This window comes from Mauremys mutica, chromosome 25 (assembly GCF_020497125.1).
Source record: "Mauremys mutica isolate MM-2020 ecotype Southern chromosome 25, ASM2049712v1, whole genome shotgun sequence".
In the NCBI taxonomy this organism is placed as follows: domain Eukaryota; kingdom Metazoa; phylum Chordata; order Testudines; family Geoemydidae; genus Mauremys; species Mauremys mutica.
The window spans coordinates 12530462-12548999 of record NC_059096.1 but is presented as its reverse complement, the minus strand read 5'-3'; the positions used below and the strand labels follow the sequence as shown (position 1 = coordinate 12548999).

Sequence of the window (18538 nt, the reverse complement as noted above, 5' to 3'; positions counted from 1 at the left end):
TCTAGGAGGGGAGTGGGATCCAGTGGTTAGAGCCAGCGGGGGGGGGGGGGGAGGCGTGGCTAGTGCGGGGAGGGAGGCTGGGAGTCAGGACTGCTGGGTTCTGTGCCCCAGAGCAAGTCCCAACCCCTTCTGTGATACCTCAGTTTCCCCCTGTGTGAAGCTACTGCGGGGCAAGGTGGGGGGATGGGAGAGCCGGTAGGGTGAGACCCTGGATGAGCGGATGGGGCCAGGCCTGAGATCACACAGGGCCTGGTGGCAGCAAGTCTCCTGCAGCCAAAGTGGGGCCTGGGGTGGTGGCGTGGGCTGGGGGGGCTCAGGGGGCTGGAACAATGTGTATTGTGGGGGGGGAGGGGGCTGACTGAGAGCCATTGGACCGAACTGTGACCCCCGAGTGAAGCGACCCCAAGCCAGCGGGTGCAGCAGCAGCACCCCCAGGTCCAGGAGCTACGGCCATGCTGCTGTGATGGGGGAGGGGCACGTGTGAGTGTCTAATGGGGGGAGGGCCCGGGAGGCCACTGGCTGGGGCACGCGCCGCTGTGGCGTGGGGGAGGGGCGCCTTCCCCCCCCCCGTGGCTGGGAACTAAGGATCATTTTCGCGCCGTATTTCAAACCCGGGGGGGCGGGGCGTTTGCAGGGGGCTGGGTGAGGCATGACGCAAAAGGGGGCGGGGCTGGCGGGAGGCGAGGGCGCGCGCGCGATGGGGTGACGTGACGCATGCGCGGAGGGTATTGTTGGGGGCCGCGAGGGAAACGGCGGGTTGAGGCCGCGCGCCGGGTGCCAGCGCGCCCCCCCTCCCCCCGCGCTGAGGAGCCGCCGGGCCGCGATGGCGCAGAAGAGGCGCACCAAGGGGCCCGGCCCCTCCCAGGTACGGAGCGAGCCCGGGGGGCCCCTTCTCCTCCCCCCCCTCCGGGCCGGCTGGGATCGGCCCGGCGCCCCCCCCCCCATTGCCGCTTTGATGCGCCTCCCGCCCTGCGCAGGGGGAAGACTTGGCCGCGGACGAGGACTTCGCGCCGACCCCGAGCGCCAGCCAGGTGCAGCGGAGCCTGGAGCGACTCTCGCCGGCCCAGGTGGATCAGAAGGTAGGTGGGCGGGGGGGAGGGTGATCGCTGTGACGGGGCAGCCCCCCCCCCCCGGGTTGCCCTGCCGTCTCCAGGAATTACAGGCTAATCTCGCATTAGCGATCGCGGCAGGGGGTGAAACCCCAGGAATGCAGCCAACCAACCCTGGCAACCCCGCGTGGGGGGGCCTGTCCCCCCCCACACCTCCCGGGAGCCCCCTCCCTTTGGGTAACGCACCTTGTCCTCCACCCGCAGGTGAGCGAATTGGTGCAGTACCTGCTGGTCAAGGATCAGAAGAAAATCCCCATCAAACGGGCAGGTAAGAGGCCTGCTAGATGGTCATGGACTTTGCGGGGGAGGGGGGGGGTCTGCAATCCCCTTCACATGAGCAGAGGGGCTCCCTGCGGCCACTTCTATCCCCCACTCAGTCTAAATCCAGATCTCTGAGGCAGCAGAGCCAGGACTCAGCCATTTGGCCACAGTGACTTTCTCTGGCCTCCCCCTTCTGTGCTGCATCTGCATGTTTTGATTAGCCCTTTTCTGCACCCCCCCCCCCCCCCGCTAGTGAGAGGACCCAGGAGTCCTGACTCACAGTCTCCTCTGCTCCAACCCATTAGACCCCACTCCCTTCTCAGAACGAGGGATGGAAACCAGGAGTCCTGGCTTCTAGTGGTCCCCGCTTTAACCACTGGACCCCACTCCCCTCACAGGCGGGGACAGAACCCAGGAGTCCTCGTTTCCCAATCCCCTTCGTAGGGGTCACCAATAATGTTTGAAACTTTCAGAGACTCAACTTAGATCCCCGTGGTGCAGGCTCTGGGATCCCTGGGAGGAGTATCTGATGAGGAGGGGAATGTAGCTGAAACAGTCATTAAAAAGTTACAACTCCAGACCTGTGGATTCTACTTCTGGTTTAAGTTGCAGTGGGAGAGATTTAGGTTGGACATTAGGAAAAACTTTTTCACTAGGAGGGTGGTGAAGCACTGGAATGGGTTCCCTAGGGAAGTGGTGGAATCTCCTTCCTTAGAGGTTTTTAAGGTCAGGCTTGACGAAGCCCTGGCTGGGATGATTTAGTTGGGGATTGGTCCTGCTTTGAGCAGGGGGTTGCACTAGATACCTCCTGAGGACCCTTCCAACTCTGATATTTTATGATTCTGCTACTGGCCCTGCTGGGTTGGAGGGTTACCACTGCAGGGGCACTGTCTTGCCAGCAGGGAGTGTTAGGAGCCATGGGAATAGCTGTAACATGTCTCCCTCTCTTCCCCCTTATAGATATCCTGAAAAATGTCATCAAAGACTACAGAAGCGTCTATTCTGAGATCATTAAGCGAGCCGGCAGGACCCTCCAGCAGGTCACCATGCTGTGGGGGATGGAACGGGGGGCTCGGCTGGGGACACACTCCCCGGGCAGGCTCAGCAGAGGGCACTCTCTTTTGCCAATCAGTGCTGGGCACTAGGGGGTACTGTGCTGCGGGGAGCTTGGCAGAGGGCACTCTCCCCTGCCAGTCAGTGCTGGGTGCTGTGTTGCATGAGGGACTATCTTTCAGCTGAGTGATCTTTAAAAATCTTTTAAAGCTGTTGTGTTTGCCTTGGGCTTTGTCTGCACGGACTTTTGTCGGTCAGGGGTGTGAAAAAACACACCCCCTGACCGACATAAGTTTCAACAGCAAAAGTGATGATGTGGACAGTGTTATGTCAGCAGGAGAGTGTTCTCTGGCCGGCGTAGAGTGACTACACAGGATACACACTACCTGCCAGCATAGAGCAGCTGCATTATGTCTGTAGTGTAGACATAGCCTTGATGTTCTTGGTCGGTATTATCTTGGCTACTTGCAGCCCTTTCCTCTTGCCACTCGCCTCCCAGTGTCAGGAATAGAACTCAGGAGTCTGGGCTCCTCCCATCATGCCCTGTTCTAACTACAGGACCCCACTCCCCATCCCATGCCTCTCTGAAATTAACCTCCCCTCCCCCCCAGGTTTTTGGGCTGCAGCTGGTGGAGATAGACCCCAAGCATCACATCTACATCCTGGTCAGCAACCTGCCGCGCCTGGAAGTGGAGAACCTGAAACAGTAAGGGAGGGAGGGGACTGGCTGGCTGGGGTGGGAGGCAGCATGACAGATTCATCCACCCCCCCACCCACCCACCCCCATCAAGAGGCTTCCAAGCCTTTAAGAGTTAATCCTTGTCATTAGGCTCCACCCACCCACCAAACCCCACCCCACATAAAACTGCCATGGCTGATCCCTACATGCCCCCATCCTGGCATTGTGTTCCTCTGCCCCTTAGTGGCCAGAAGGCTGCCTTGCAGTGTCCATGTGGCTGAGGTCTGCTGGGAGGTCTGTAGCAGGGGTCCCCAACCCCCGGTCCGCGGCCCGGTACCGGTCCGCAGCCTCTTACAAACCGGGCCGCGAACCGACCCAGTGGACCTCCCGCAGGCGTGCCTGCGGGAGGTCTACCCGAGCCGCGGGACGAGCGCTCCCTCCGCAGTCATGCCTGCGGGAGGTCCGCTGCTCCCGGGGCTCCGGTGGACCTCCCGCATGCTGGTGGCGCGGCTCAGCCTGCGGGAGGTCCACCGGCTCCGGTTGAGCTGCTGCAGGCATGCCTGCGGGCGGTCCAGCTGAGCCGCGCGACCAGCGAACTGTCCGCAGTCATGCCTGCGGCAGCTCAACCGGAGCCGCGTGCCTGCGGGAGGTCTACCCGAGCCGCGGGACGAGCGCTCCCTCCGCAGGCATGACCGGTCCCTGGTCCTGAAAAGGTTGGGGACCCCTGGTCTATAGGCTGTCCCTGGCTCTAGTAGTTAGTGGGGGAGGCTGGGAGCCAGGATGCCAGGGTTCTTTTTCCAGGTCTGGAAGGTTTGCGAGGGGTCTTTGCTCTGCCATTAAACCTTCTACTTCCTTGTCCAGATCCCCAGTCCTCCGCAGAGTTCCCTGGGTGAGTGACACCCCCTCTTGTGTGTTGCAGGGATGATTGCACAGCAAAGCTGGGCCTCCTCACCGTCATCCTCAGCTTCCTCTTCATGAAGGGCAATGCTGCTAAAGAATGTAAGCCCCGCCCCTTCCCTGCGGGCCTTGCCCTTTCCCTGCAGGCTCCGCCTCCTGACTGACATTCTCACTTTGCCCTTTCAGCTGCTGTGTGGGAGATGTTGAGGAGACTGCGAGTTGACCCTGGGTATGTGCGGGGTCTGGGGTGCCAGGGGTTAATGCTGTCCCCTGCCAGCTGCAGGATCCTCCCTCTCTGGGCACCAGCTAATCAATGAAGGGGCTTGCAGAGTGGGGGTGGAGCAGCAGGGGCCTGTGCCCTGAGGCCATGCCCCATTAACACATTCCTATCCACAACCCCTCCAGAGTGAGACACGAGGTCTTTGGGGATGTCAAGAAGTTGGTGACTGAGGAATTTGTCCGCCAAAAGTAAGTTTGGGCTTGTCGGGATGCCTGGGTTCTATGTCTGGGAGGGGAGTGGGGTCTAATAGTTAGAGCAGGGTGGGCTGGGAGCCAGGACTCCTGGGTTCTGTACCTGGCTCTGGGAGGGGAGTGAGGTCTGACTGGATCCCTGGGGTGCAGCCTGGGACTGTGGGACCACTGTGCCCCCTTAACCCTCCATCCTGGGCTGTCTCTGTTTTGCTAGTGACAAGCAGCAACCCCCTCCAGGTGCTGTGATCACTCAGCACAACCACATGTGGATACCCACACCCAGCTAGATTGACTGACTGCTCCCAGAGCCACTCATAAATCACACAGAAAAAGGCACCAGAGCCAAATTCCCGCCCCCCCCTCAAGATGAGCAGTGCAAATTTATTAATTGGTTCACCACTTCATCAATGGAAAGTGGATATACACCAGCCTTTGCAAACCTGAGCAGATTTAGCACACATTTCAAGCAAACTCACTGGTAAAGATAAACAGTAAAATACGTTTATTGACTACAAAAGATAGATTGTAAGTGATAGTTACCAAAAGATAATATAAGCGCCCAGTCTAAACACTCAACCCTATCAGACTCAGCAACATCTAGATAAAGCAGTTTCTCACCCCACTGGATTTTGCAGTCCTTAATATACAGGTTTGTCCCTTCAACCTGGGCCAGTTCCCTCTGTTGGAGTCTTCAGTCTTCTGAATGTCTTTGTTGCTTGCAGCAGGAGAAAACACCATGGCCACATGCTGGGCCTCTGTTTTATACCCTTAGTCCATGTGCTTGGAGAACACAAGTCCAGACATGTCTGGTGGGCATTGCTGAGTCACAAGGTGAAGCAATACCCCAGTGTGTCTCCTGTGAGTAAGTCATGGAATTGTATCTGGGTTGCTGGACAATAGCAGTTAATATTGCTTGACACCCGCCTGGAGGTTGGTTACTTTCCTTGGCATTGGGTCTGGAGAGCTAGTATCTGGGTGCTTCCCAAACCCAAAGCGTATTTTAGTGACAACCATACAACTAGTTTCAGCGAGCTCCTGATTGGCTTCAGGTGTCCCAATCAACCTAGCATCCTCCTGCCTTCTGGAAAGCTCTTAATTGGCCCCAGGTGTCTTAATTGACCTGGAGCAGCTGCCATTTACTTATCCTAGTACCAGGGATTTGTTTCTCGATCTCTCACTACTTTTCTATAGCCATCTGGCCTTGCCCTGTCACAATATGTAGCTAGAACAGTGACATTCAGCTGATCATAACCTTTCCCCGATACCTCACATGGCCTGTTTGATACGCAGTATCACAGTTGTATCTAGAAACAAGGAATACGTATGTATAGAATGTCACAGCGTCTAGTAGGATGGGGAGGTGAAGAGCTAGCTCCCAGCCCCCCTGCTCTAACCAGTAGGCCCCACTCCCCTTCCAGAGCCAGGCACAGAACCCAGGAGTCCTTCTGTCACTCACCCTCCTTGCACATTAGTAGATTTGGGCCCTGTCCGCGGTGCTGCAATGGCCCAGCAGGTTGGGTGGCTGCTCTCTCTGCGAGCCTGGGGGCAGGCGGTTCAAATCCCAGGTGGCCGGCGTGTTCAGAGCAGCCATGGCGGAGCCCACAGCCTGGCTGTTTATGCCATGCCGCAGATTATCTCGTTGCCTCTCACGCAGTCAGCCTGGAGGTCGGTTCCCTGTGCCGAGGGCATCGGACACGCACACAGCCTGGGCTGGCCCTTTGCCCTTCTCCGTGGGCTGGGGAGATCCAGCACCCCATTTTCTCTCTGGCAACAGGAAGGAGGGCTGGCCCCAGGGGCTCTGGAGAATGAGAGCACCAAGGGGAGGGGCATGGAGTCTACACCCCACGGGGCTGTGAGGGCAGGAGTAACAGGCGAGCTAGAACCCAGGTGTCCTGAGCCCACGGCTCTGCCTACTCGGCCATGCTGGGAGCAGGTTACTGGGGTCATGTGGCTGCTCTTTGGGAGGAAGTGGGGCTGAGGGGGGCAGGGATTGATGTGGGCTCAGTGACAGTGGAGGGGGGGCAGGGATTTGACGGGTTGGAGAAGTGGGCGTGGTTGCCGATTGCTGTGCTCTTGCCCCCTCAGGTACCTGGAATACAACCGCATACCCCACACAGATCCCCCCGAGTTTGAGTTCCAGTGGGGGGCCCGGGCTGCCAAGGAGACCTCCAAGATGCAGATCCTGCGCTTCGTCGCCAAGGTACCTGCCGGGAGGGGAGGGCTCTGATTTAGGGGGAGCAGAGCCTGAGCCCCGAAGGGGGCCTAAGCTTGGGTGCCTGGAGGTGGGGGTCACTAAGGGGGGGCTGTGGGGAAATGAAGACTAAAACCCTACAGGGCAGGTCTTGGGGAAATGAGCAACCAAGGGGACTGAGGTTTGGGGGTATCCCAGGGTGCCTGGGCAAGGGGGTCCTCCACAGGGGGCAGTAGACCAGTGGCCCTTAAGGGCTTCTGCTGCCCAGGCAGGCCCTGGGGGAGGTCACAGCCCCGCTGTCTCAATCCCCCCTTCCTGCCTCTTTTCATCAGATCCAAAACAAGGACCCCAGGGCCTGGAGCACCCAGTACACTGAGGCGGCAGCTGAGGAGGCAGCCGGGGGGGACCTGTTCCAAGACATTAGCACCCCTGGAGACACTGGTGGGGCCAGCCAGGGGGCACGGAGGAGGACCCGGTGAGCCTTATCCACTTCACCTCCAGGTGGTCTGCTCCATGATGCCTTGTGGACCAGCAGACCTGCAACGTAGGGAAGTCCTGATCTCAGGCATGGGGTATCTGAGGGGCCCTTGATCTCAGGTGGCGTGTCAGGTGCACCCCTAGTTTATAATCTAGGGCCTCCAGGGATGATGATGGGGGTAGCACAAGTGCCATGCAAGGGTTTGTGGCAGTGCAGTGGGAGGGAGTGCAGTGAGAGTGTTTAGCTGCTGGCAGGAAGGAGCATAGCCTGGATTGAGGGGGGCAAAACTGCTGTACCTGGACCCCAAGCTGTGAGGAACGTGCCAGGCCAAGATCTAAGTGGGGCCATTTGGTGGACTCCTGGATAGCCGGGGGTAGGTCCGGTAGCAAGATCGTTTGAAAGACACAGAACCATCATTGAACTGGGAGGATTGGTCTGAACTGGATGGACTGCTGGAAGTTTGGGGGTGAGAGAGGTGTCTTTCAACTCCTATTTAGCTTGGTAACACTTCGGTAACCAGTTCACTTGTGACTTATAATCACTTAACAGCTATTGTTCTCTAGTTAATAAACTTGTTTTAGTGGGTTCATTAAACCAGTGTGATTTGACTGAAGTCTTTGGGGATTTCTGCTCAGATTAATGAAGGCTGGGGCATGTTCATTCCCCTTTGATGGACTAACAGACGTAATGAGTTTACCCTGTTTGGAGGGGTGTCGGGGGGGTAGTTTCCTGAGCAGTATGAGACATGCAAAGCTGGGGCTGAGGGCTAGGGGGGTTCTGTATCTGTTCAGGAATGGTGAGGAAGGGATTCATGTAACGCTGCTGAGTGGGTCTGTACATGCTAATGGCTACGTGAGCCGAGCTTGGAGGGGCTGGGTTCACTTCGTCAGGAGAAGTTTGAGTCGCAAGACTGGGGTCCCTAGCTCCAGACTGGGTCAGGCTGACATCGGACTGTGACTAAGGCTACATTTTAGTCATGGCTGTTTTTAGTAAAAGTCAGACAGGTCACGTGCAGTAAAAATTCATGGCCTGTGACCTGTCCATAACTTGTGCTATATACCCCTGACTAACTTCGGGGGCGGGGGGTGGCTGTGGTGCCCATGGGCCGCCACCCCTCCCGCCCCAGAGTTGGGGCTGGCAGGCTCCCTACCTGACTCCATGGAGCCCTGAGCCCTCTCCCACACCCAAACTCCTGCTGCTGCTGGGGGGGAGGGGCATGGTCACCTGATACTGCCCCGGCTTGGCTGCTGGGGGCTTTCCCTACACAAGCGGCGACCCCCTTTAAGAAACCCTGAATTAATTGCAGTTAACTCACGTGATTAACAAAAAAAAAAATATTGTGATTAAAAATTAATTGTGATCAGTTTTAATTGCACTGCTAAACCATAGAATACCAATTGAAATTTATTAAATATTGTGGATGTTTTTCTACCTTTTCAAATATATTGCTTTCAATTACAACACAATAGAAAGTGTACAGTGCTCATTTTATATATTTTATTACAACTATTTTCACTGAAAAATGCTAAAAGAAACAGTATTCAGTTCACCACATACAAGTACTGTAGTGCAATCTCTTGATCGTGAATGCAACTTACAAATGTAGCTTTTTGTTTTTGTTTACATAACTGCACTCAAAAACAAAACAATGCAAAACTTTGAGGCCTACAAGTCCACTCAGTCCTATTTCTTGTTCAGCCAGTCACTAAGGCAAACCAGTTTTACATTTACAGGAGATATTGCTGCCCACTTCTTATTTACAGTGTCACCAGAGAGTGAGACCAGGCATTCACATGGGACTTTTGTAGCTGGCATTGCAAGTTAGTTACATGCCAGATATGCTAAACAGTTGTATGCCCCTTCATGCTTTGCCCACCATTCCAGAGGACATGCTTCCATGCTGATGACGCTCATTAAACAATGCATTCATTGAATTTGTGACTGAACTCCATGTCCTCTGCTCTGTTTTACCCGCCTTCTGCCATATATTTCAGGTTATAGCAGTCTCAGGTAATGACCCAGGACGTTGTTCATTTTAAGAGCCCTTTCACTGCAGATTTGACATAACGCAAAGAAGGTACCAATGTGAGATTTCTAAAGATAGTTACAGCACTCAACCTAACGTTTAAGAATCTGAAGTGCCTTCCAAAATCTGAGGGACGAGGTGTGGAGCACACTTTCAGATGTCTTAAAAGAGCAGCACTCTGAATTAGAAACTACAGAACCTGAACCACCAAAAAAGAAAATCAACCTTCTGCTGGTGGCATCTGACTCAGATGATGAAAATGAACATGCGGTGGTCTACGCTGCTTTGGATTGGTATTGAGCAGAATCCATCATCAGCATGGACGCACGTCCTCTGGAATGGTTGATGAAGCATGAAGGGACATACGAATCTTGAGCGCATCTGGCATGTAAATAACTCGTGACACTGGCTGCAGCAGTGCCATGTGAATGCCTTTTCTCGCTTTCTGGTGACATTGTGAACAAGAAGTAGGCAGCATTATCTCCTGCAAATGTAAGCAAACTTGATTGGCTGAACAAGAAATAGGACTGAGTGGACTTGTAGGTTCTAAAGTTTCACATTGTGTTTTTTTATTTTTGAATGCAGTTATTTTTTTATGTAATTCTACATTTGTAAGTTCAACTTTCATGATTGCACTACAGTACTTGTACAGTAACGCTTCACTTAACATTGTAGTTATGTTCCTGAAAAATGCTGCTTAAGTGAAACAATGTTAAGTGAATCCTATTTCCCCATAAAAATTAATGTAAATTGGGGAGGGGTTAGGTTCCAGGGAAAAATTTTTTGCCAGACTATTTTTTATATATATATATATATATATACATACACACACACACACACACGACAGTATAAGTTTTAAACAATTTAATACTGTACACAGCAGTGATGATTTTCATGGTGAAGTCAGAGGGTGGGATATTTCCTAGGGAATGCCTTAGTGCTAAATGATGAAGTAGCACTTGGCTGAGCCCTCAAGGGTTAACATGTTAATGTAGCCTCACACTCTATGAGGTAGCATGAATGGAGGTAAGGGAGACAGCATGGCTGAGAGAGAGACACACTGTAGGTGTGTGAGAGAGATGCGCATTGCCCCTTTAAGTACACTGGCCCCACACTAAGTACATTGCCTTTTTAAGTAATATCAGCAAGTTGAGACAGCAGCTGCTGCTAGCAAGCTCTGTCCCTCCTGAGCCCTATTATGCCCCACCACACACACTGCTCTGTGGAGATGGGGTAAAGGAGCAGGATGGAGGAGGGAGACACCCTGACACTAGCTTCTCCCCCTGCCCCCCCCCGCACAGCAAGCAGGAGGCTCCCAGGAGCAGCTCTCCAAGGCAGAGGGCAGGAGCTGCACATGGCAGGGACAGCTGAACTGTCGGCAATTGATAGCCTGCTGGGTGGCTGCGGCACGGGGAGCTGATATGGGGGCCTCCAGCCCACCCTGGTTCCAAGCCCCCATCACTAGTTCCAACAGGCTGCTCTTTCTGCAAGCAGTGGACAAAGCAGGCAGCTGCCAAACAATGTTCTAAGGAAGCATTGGCAACTTTAAATGAGCATGTTCTCTGATAGATCAGCAACATAACAATGTTAACCGGGACAATGTTAAGTGAGGAATTACTGTATTAGGTGAACTGAAATATACTAGTTCTTTGGTTTTTTACAGTGCAAATATTTGTCATAAAAAAAATAAAGTGAGCACTGTACACTTTGTATTCTGTGTTGTAATTGAAATCAATATAATTGAAAATGGAGAAAACATCCAAAATATTTAAATCAGTGGTATTGTTATTAACAGTGCAATTAAATAATCATGATTAATTTTAATCACTTGACAGCCCTAGTAAATATTATTACACTTGGTTATTTTTCATCATCGTGATGGACAGAGCTGACAGAAGGACAGACACTTTAATACATCCAGATCCAGCTTGTCATGAGAACTTTAAACTGCTCTTGGATGGCCCTGGACGTGAAGCGTTTTTTGATGATTTAACTAAATTGATAACAAAAAGAAAAGCTGTAACTTTCAGTTTTACAATCTAAATTAGATTGTCATATAATTAATCTTTACTCTTTAACCACTAAACTTCATATTTAATTTTGTTTTCATTGGTAACAACGGGGTCAAAGATTGCACAATCTTATCATACACGTTAGGTTTCTTTTAATCCCTACTTCCACCAAGTGAACCCTTGTATAAAGCTGTAGCTTATCCCAAAACGGGCCTGCTACTTCTGTGAGTTTGTTTGTGGCTGGACCTTCTGCCACAATTTGTGGAAAGGGGTCTTGCACTACATGGGAAAGTTTGTATCATGAGAACAAGCACCTTTTCCCACATTTTAATCTTTCAAAGTAGCAGGAGGTGGATGAGAAGGGATGCAAATGCATAAGACACAAGAGCAAACAAAAGCATAGAATCAGGACTCAGGTCAGAGCTAGAGGCTGACACGTCAATTCCCTCATTGGTTATCAGCACTTGAATATCATAAAAGTCTTCAATGTCCAACAAAGCAGCAAGATTGGCATCCATGGGAAGGAATGTCCTCTGAAGGCACCAACTGCTTCTTTCTTTGCCTCTTGAAACTTTGGATCCAGATGGTAAAGGACAATTGTTCCCAATCGAGCTGTTGTTCGCAACTGAGACAGTAGTCAATGCCACTGCACTAGCGAAGGATGTTTTAAAAACAGTTTTACCTGGACCATAGTCCACCATAGCTTTCTTCTCTAGTGTGAATGCTTTTTTGACCTGAGTTCTTGCCAAATTCTTGGCCTTGGTCAGAGTAAACTTATACTTCTCTGGAGCAGAATCCTTTACCAAACCACCAAAAATCTCAGCAGTGTTAGTAACAAATGGCCAACAAGTGTTTGTTTCTTTAATCTGTTGGCACAGATCGAAGTTAAGAACTAGATACAGGCCTGGATCCGAATCTCTAATCTACCAAAGGTGGAGGGGGGGGAGTTCTATTTGAAAATAATTAGTTTTCTGCAGCTATGTCACATTCAACACTCAGTTAATTGGATACACGTGCACTACAAAGGCTGAGTTCAACAAGAACACCACTTCTGCTTCCTCCACATCTATGTAGTTAGGGACAATGTGTCCTAAATCATAGGATTAGTTAAGAGATCTTGTAGGTACTAGGTCTCAACTGTTTGGGAACCAAATACATGGGTATTTTGCCTCCTCCTAAATCCCTTACTGTGGAATTCTCTCCAGGGATTATCTGAGACAATATTGACTTAAGCAATTGAACAACACTGTGATCATACCTAGTTACTTCCATTAGTTGCACAATTTGGGGTGTGCTGCTGTTCACCGTTTCATACTGGAGCGTTATAAGAATACTTCGGTTTCCTTTCTATCATGTCCAATAACTTGACGTAGTTTCTCCTGTTTACTGAACTGCAGTTGAACTTTCTCCATGTCATCATGGAGGGGTGGGGGAAAAGCTAAAATAAAGTGAGAAATGAGTGTTTTAGCAGCTGGTTATTTGTCTCAAAGTTCCCAATAAATCTGAGTTACAGTCTGTCAAACAAAAGTAATATCCAGTTGTGTGACCAAACGGCCTTCAGGAAAGAGAGGAAAAACTCATATCACATAAGAGGTAAAAGACACTTCCAGTTTCACATAAAGTGAAATTCCAGAGAAGGTTGCATTGGATAATTCAGAATCAGAATAATAGATTCTCCCATCACACTCCCCTCTGATCTAGTCAAACCTGCATCATTCAGTGCTGTCTTATTATTATAGAATTGTCTCAGAACAAAGGAGCTGACAGAAACGACCACAGGATTCATCCCAAAAGTGTGCTGCAAAGTGGGCCTTTCACCTGGAAGGACCTGGGAGACTACGATGACAAATAGTGCAAATAGGCTTAAAGGTCACTATGTAGGAATCAGCAAAAATATTTTAAAAAACCTTTTTGTCAGCCCTAGACAAAGTTTTTATGGTTTTTATCTCCCTTGTGGATTCTCTGATGATACATAAGAGCTGAGCTCTGATGGAAGCTTTTCCCACAGTCGGAGCATCTATAGGGTCTTTCTCCTGTGTGGATCCTCTGATGTGTAATAAGATGTGAGCTCCGAGTGAAGGTCTTCCTGCACTCACAGCATTCATAGGGTCTCTCTCCCGTGTGGATCTGCTGGTGTCTAATAAGGTGTGCGTGTCGAATGAAGGTTTTCCCGCACTGACAGCACTCGTAGGGCCTGTCTTCTGTGTGGATTCTCTGATGCGTAATAAGGTGTGAGCTCTGACTGAAGGTTTTCCCGCACTCATGGCATCCATAGGGCTTCTCTCCTGTATGGATTCGCCGATGTGTAATAAGGCCTGATCGGTAACTGAAGGTTTTCCCGCACTCGCAGCATTCATAGGGCCTCTCTCCTGTGTGGATCCTCTGATGTCTAATAAGGTATGAGATCACACTGAAGTGTTTTGCGCACTCACAGCATTCATAGGGGCTGTCGTCTGTGTGGATTCTCTGATGTGTAATAAGATGTGACCGCTGACTGAAGGTTTTCCCGCACTCACAGCATCCATAGGGTCTTGCTCCGGTATGGATTCTCTGATGTGTAATAAGGGTTGAGCGCCGAGCAAAGTTTTTCCCACACTCACAGCAGTTATAGGGTCACTCTCCTGTGTGGATCCGTTGATGTGTAATAAGGCTTGAACGGCTACTGAAGGTTTTCCCACACTCCGTGCATGTGTTGTTTCTCTCTCCTGTGGGGATTCTCTGCTGGGCTGTGGTTTCCTTGAGGGCCTCATGAGTTTCCTGACAATTAATGGATTTACCCACCTTTTGCCCTGGTTGGTTGCCCTGCTGCCTCTCTGGCCTGTGCTGACTCTCACGGGCTTTTCCCTGCTCAGAACTCCTGGGCACATCCCCTTTGGATCTTTGCACTAACGCCCCAGATAGTTCCACTTGCTCAGCATCTTCCTGCTGAGGATTCTGCTCCTCCATCACCATCCCATCACCTGCTGGAACAGAGAGAGAAACTTCAGAAACAGGAGTGCAAAAGGGGAGAGCAAACCAAAATACGACCTGGAGAGACTGAAAAATATAAAAACCGGGAACTGAATTTGCCCACACTCTTTTCCATAGGAGAGAGGAGTGGATCAGTTCTCCCTCCACATCCCAATCAAACATTCAGGGGGAAGGGAGGTCAGGGAGGAAGCTACTGCCCAGGGACCATGAGCAATATCTGACCTAAGGATATGACATCTGGGGACAATCCTAAATTCAGAGGCCTCATAAGGTCTTTGTAGGGAATGCCAGCTGTTTCCTTTAGCCACAGAGTTTCTGAGTTGGTTTAGTGATTCCTCACCTGTGTAGGCATCTCTTAGGAGCTCTTTTTCCTCTGAGCCCTGAAGATCTGGGACCCACAGCTCTTTCCCTAGTTCCAGCTGGGAGATCACATCAGGTCTGGAAACTGGAAACCCTGCTCAGGGGAAAGAAAACAAGTGAGATCAGGTGAATTCACTGGACATTTGTCACAACATTCCATTATACGTTCATGGAGAATAGGTCCATCAATGGCTATTAGCCAAGATGGTCAGGGACACAACCCCACACTCTGGAGTGTTCCTAAGCCTCTGAAGCTGGGAGTGGATGACAGGGGATGGATCATGTAATAATTGCGCTGTTCTGTTCATTCCCTCTGAAGCATTTGGCTCAGGCCACTGTCGGAAGACAGGATACTGGGCTAGATGGACCTTTGATCTGGGGCAGTATTGACGTTCTTATGCTTTTAATGGATATGAGCAGGGCAAGGATGTTACAGTAACTGAGATAGAAACGATGAGAGTCGGGATGAGAGTTTTAGCTCCATGGATGGATGGGAAGGACCATATCTTAGGGATGTTATGCAGAAAGAAAATGCAAGATGGAGTCATAGGCTGGATGTGAGGACCTAGAGAGTGGTCTGTGTGGAAGATCATGCCCAGCTTGCAGGCCTTAGTGACACGTGGTTTGGTGGTGCTGACACAGTGATAGAGAAAGGAGGTAGGGGAATGACTTGGGGGTTTATTAAGAGTCTCGTTAGCCATTTTTAGCTCTAATCATAAGCCAAAAGCTAGATATCTGCAAGGGATGGCAGAGCCATAGTCTAAGATTTTGTTTGGACAGAGGGAGACAGGTGTGGAGCACACAGGTAGATCTCTGACCTGTCAGCATAGAGATTTGGCTAAATTTGTGTTTGTGGACGAGATCACCCGGAGACAGGGTGCAGAGGAAGAAGAGAAGGGGAAGAAGGCCAGAGCCCTGTGGAACCCTCACAGGAAGTGGGATGGGGGTGGGGAGGATCCTCCTAAGGACATGCTGAAGGAGTCATTCGAGACTGCGACAAAAATAGTCACAGAGAAGTGGCCCAAATTTCTGCCTCCTTGAAACCTTCCCTTCCCACTCCCACCAGACCCTCCCCACTCCCTACAGCAAGCCCTCCCTCCTCCTTCCCATTACCCGCAGTGTTCCCTACTCCCAGCTAACCCGGATCTCCTGCCCAGTTCCTCCCCCACCAACACCACCTTCCCCCCTAGTGTCTCACTTCCCCAACCCTCCCCACAACCAGTTCCCAGAAGCTCTTGTCTCTGACTCCGACTCCCTCCCTTCTCTTCCTTCCACTTCAACCCTTCCTGATTCTAATCCTCCCCTCAGCCCTCCCCTTCCTCCCACGGCTGTCAGCCCTCTGCTTCGTAGCACCCCAGGAGCACCGAGCTCTTATAACATTTCTTGGCACACACCTGGAGCTCAAGCTACGGTTCTAATTGTTCATCAACTGATCTGGCACTTGGCATTTGTCTCAAGCTGGTTCATGGCACCCAACTGCCGCTTTGGGGACGGACAATTGAAAAAGTGAACCGCAGAGTTTGGAATTGCAGATTGGCATGCGCCAAAGTGACGAGCCAAAACGAGACTGAAATGCACAGGCTCCGGTTAACAGCTGGAGGGTTTCCAACAAGCTGCTGTCCAGAGTAATGGGTTGGCTCGAAGGGACGTGCCGTGGCCATTGAATTGCAGCTACATCCACTACCCTACCGCAGATCACCTCCAGACAATGTGTGTTGTGCATCTTTATGGCCTTCTGCAGGAGTTCCTCTTGGAAGTTTTGTCCTGATACCAACATTTCTGGGTTAAGAGCAATATTTTAAAGTGCCCTAATATCTACTTGCAGATTCCAGCCTGGCCTGCGCTTAGAAGTTTTGCCAGCATAGCTCTGTCATTTAGGGGTGTGAAAAATCCCATCCCTAGCCAACATATCTACGCTGGCAAAAGCTGTAGTGTAGACACAAAAAAGTGGAAAAAAAAGTCTATTAAAAAAAATCAAGGAACCAAGATGCCCATTAGCTACATAAACACAGAGTTAAGGTTGCCCAGTGCTATCTGGTGCCCTTCCAGCACGTGCAGGGTGGCTAAACTTAAACTTCTGAAAAACAGGAAAGGAAGAATTAAAGTACGTGCCACCCCTGCAATACAACCTTAACTCTGCCCTCATCCCCTACCTCTGGCGCTGCCAAGAGCCATAGGAAATGGTTTGGAAACTACCAAGGGAAGTGGAGAATTCTCCATCTCTTGAAGTCTTCAAGTCAAGACAGGATGCCTTTTTGGAAGATGATTTAGCCAAATACAATATATTCAGCTCAATACAGCAGTAACTGGAAGAAATTCTATGGCCTGTATTATATAGAACATAGGGTTATATAGATAACCTAATAGCCCCTCCTGGCCTTAAAATCTGTGATCTACAGTAGGTGCAAGGAAGGACTAAGAGAACATGCCGTTAGTTGCCTTGTGTTCTACACATTTGAATACTGGCATTTATCTGCATGTCCTCCAGCTGTGTTCACCGTGTCAGCGGTAGTTGTAACTGAACAGCCGAGGGATTCGCTGGAGCAGTTTGGCAGAGCTGTGACTGAATTTAGGTGAACCGCGAGGGACCCAGGTGAGAGACCAAGTGTGCCTCATTTCAGTGCTCAGTGTTATAGGTGGTTTCGATAAAGGTGCATAAGGCTGTGTTCTTGCCACGGGGATTGTCAGCAAGTTGGTCCCGGACATGGTAGTGGTCTCCAGGGCTTAGGAAGGGGTGAGCGAAGGCAGTGACTCCGAAGAAATTCTCAGGGCAAGGGTAAAGGAGTGGGAACAGTTTGCAAGTTTGAGATAGTCTGCAGGGAGTGGGCTCTGTATTTGAGTGCAGGCAACATCTGTTCCCTATGCTGGACCTAAACCCAAGTTGTCTTGGCAAAAAGGAGATGTTAGACTTTGCACTGTACTGCACCTCTGCTCTGTTCCCAACGGGTTCTGTCACAGGGAGGGCAGAGCATGTGTGTCACAGGCCTGTTGGGGTGTTGCTGAAACAGGGCAGAGTTGAGGTTGCATTGTGTGGGTCATGTGAACCTTAACTCGTCACTTCCCCTTCAAATAGCAGAGAGGACAGGAATCCTTACCCAGCGAGGCCACATTCTCATAGTTCTCCTGCATGATGTCTCTGTAGAGGGCTCTCTGAGCGGGGTCCAGCAGAGCCCACTCATCCTTGGTGAAATACACAGCCACCTCCGCGAAGGTCACCAGCCCCTGAAAGAGCAAGAGTCTCCTGGTTAGTACCCGCGGCCCCTCTGACAACCCCACTATTCACGGGGGGGCAGGGCCAATCAAACGGAAGCTCTGGGAGGGAGACAGGCAGCAGGGTCCCTTCCCACCCCACTCAGAGCAGCCAGGAGGCATCAGGGTGAGGGAGAAAGAGGAGCCCCTCGGCTCTCCCAGCAGAGAGAGGGGGAAGGCAGTCTGCCGTTCACCACACACCTACCAGCCAGAGACTGATACAGGAGATGGAGCCCCCGGTAGGAATCCCAAACGCCATTCCCATTGCCAGCCGCTGGGTGCGAGAGGACGGGGCACGCCCCCTAAGTCTCACTGGTGGGTGCCCCCTTCATATTTCACAGCAGCCTCTGGCTAGTGAGTTCAGGCTCCAGCACTGGGAGTCCGGTCAGTTTTCCCAGCCTGGTCCAGGAGGGTTGTTTCCTATTTCACAAATTGGGGAATTTCTACCCCCAAACCTCAGGGGTCTGTTCCTACAATCCAGGCCCCCAATTAAACAAGTCCCAGCAGGCTTGTCACACCTTGTCTCCCTCCCTTTCTCTACCCTGCCCTCCGGACCAAACTCCCCAGAAGCTCCCACCCCCTATATATTTACTGTCCCTCGCCGTCCAGCACCTGGATAATCCCTACCTGAACTGGCTGCACTGAAACCATCTCCCTTCCCTGTCCCATGGGCGGGTGGGATGAGCTGGAGCGAAACACGGGCGTTAGCTGCAGCCTGGCAGGGTGAGAAAGGCAATGGTGGCGATTTCAGAACAGGCTTTCGTTTATTTCACCTCACGCTT

General features: G+C 51.4%; 3 protein-coding genes across 4 annotated transcripts; 1 reads left to right on the top strand and 2 right to left on the bottom strand.

Moving 5' to 3' along the window:
* The first annotated feature begins 706 nt into the window (after window positions 1–706).
* Window positions 707–7733, top strand: LOC123356534 (non-structural maintenance of chromosomes element 3 homolog). The gene is made up of 10 exons (XM_044999876.1): window positions 707–865; window positions 978–1079; window positions 1314–1377; window positions 2331–2410; window positions 3035–3129; window positions 4022–4101; window positions 4186–4228; window positions 4405–4467; window positions 6556–6670; window positions 6994–7733. The coding sequence occupies exons 1-10, from the start codon at window positions 824–826 to the stop codon at window positions 7138–7140; spliced, it is 831 nt and encodes a 276-aa protein (XP_044855811.1). The 5' UTR covers window positions 707–823; the 3' UTR covers window positions 7141–7733.
* Window positions 7734–11189: 3456 nt separating this feature from the next.
* On the bottom strand, window positions 11190–13790 carry LOC123356581 (zinc finger protein 3-like; the record flags this gene model as incomplete). The annotated part of the gene is made up of 1 exon (XM_044999947.1): window positions 11190–13790. A coding segment is annotated over one exon (693 nt), but the record flags the coding sequence as incomplete, so codon positions are not given.
* LOC123356555 (zinc finger protein 251-like) lies at window positions 13761–17657 on the bottom strand. Of its 2 annotated transcripts, none has more exons than XM_044999917.1 (3): window positions 17603–17657; window positions 14488–14601; window positions 13761–14140 (listed from the first exon to the last, which is right to left on the bottom strand). In XM_044999917.1, the coding sequence occupies exons 1-3, from the start codon at window positions 17634–17636 to the stop codon at window positions 13791–13793; spliced, it is 498 nt and encodes a 165-aa protein (XP_044855852.1). In that variant the 5' UTR covers window positions 17637–17657; the 3' UTR covers window positions 13761–13790. The 2 variants fall into 2 exon arrangements, with proteins under 2 accessions (XP_044855852.1, XP_044855853.1); XM_044999918.1 differs by having other exon boundaries at window positions 13761–14137.
* Between the last annotated feature and the right edge of the window lie 881 nt (window positions 17658–18538).

What these genes read in the sequence shown, in the direction of transcription:
- LOC123356534 (XM_044999876.1), top strand. Translation starts at nt 824, where the DNA reads ATGGCGCAGAAGAGGCGCACCAAGGGGCCCGGCCCCTCCCAG. An exon ending in AATCCCCATCAAACGGGCAG is followed by an intron (nt 1,378 to 2,330) that starts GTAAGAGGCCTG and finishes TCCCCCTTATAG; the next exon opens with ATATCCTGAAAAATGTCATC. An exon ending in GGGCAATGCTGCTAAAGAAT is followed by an intron (nt 4,102 to 4,185) that starts GTAAGCCCCGCC and finishes TTGCCCTTTCAG; the next exon opens with CTGCTGTGTGGGAGATGTTG.
- LOC123356555 (XM_044999917.1), bottom strand. Translation starts at nt 17,636, where the DNA reads ATGCAGGAGAACTATGAGAATGTGGCCTCGCTGG. An exon ending in TGAGAATGTGGCCTCGCTGG is followed by an intron (nt 14,602 to 17,602) that starts GTAAGGATTCCT and finishes TCCCCTGAGCAG; the next exon opens with GGTTTCCAGTTTCCAGACCT. An exon ending in CCTAAGAGATGCCTACACAG is followed by an intron (nt 14,141 to 14,487) that starts GTGAGGAATCAC and finishes TCTCTGTTCCAG; the next exon opens with CAGGTGATGGGATGGTGATG.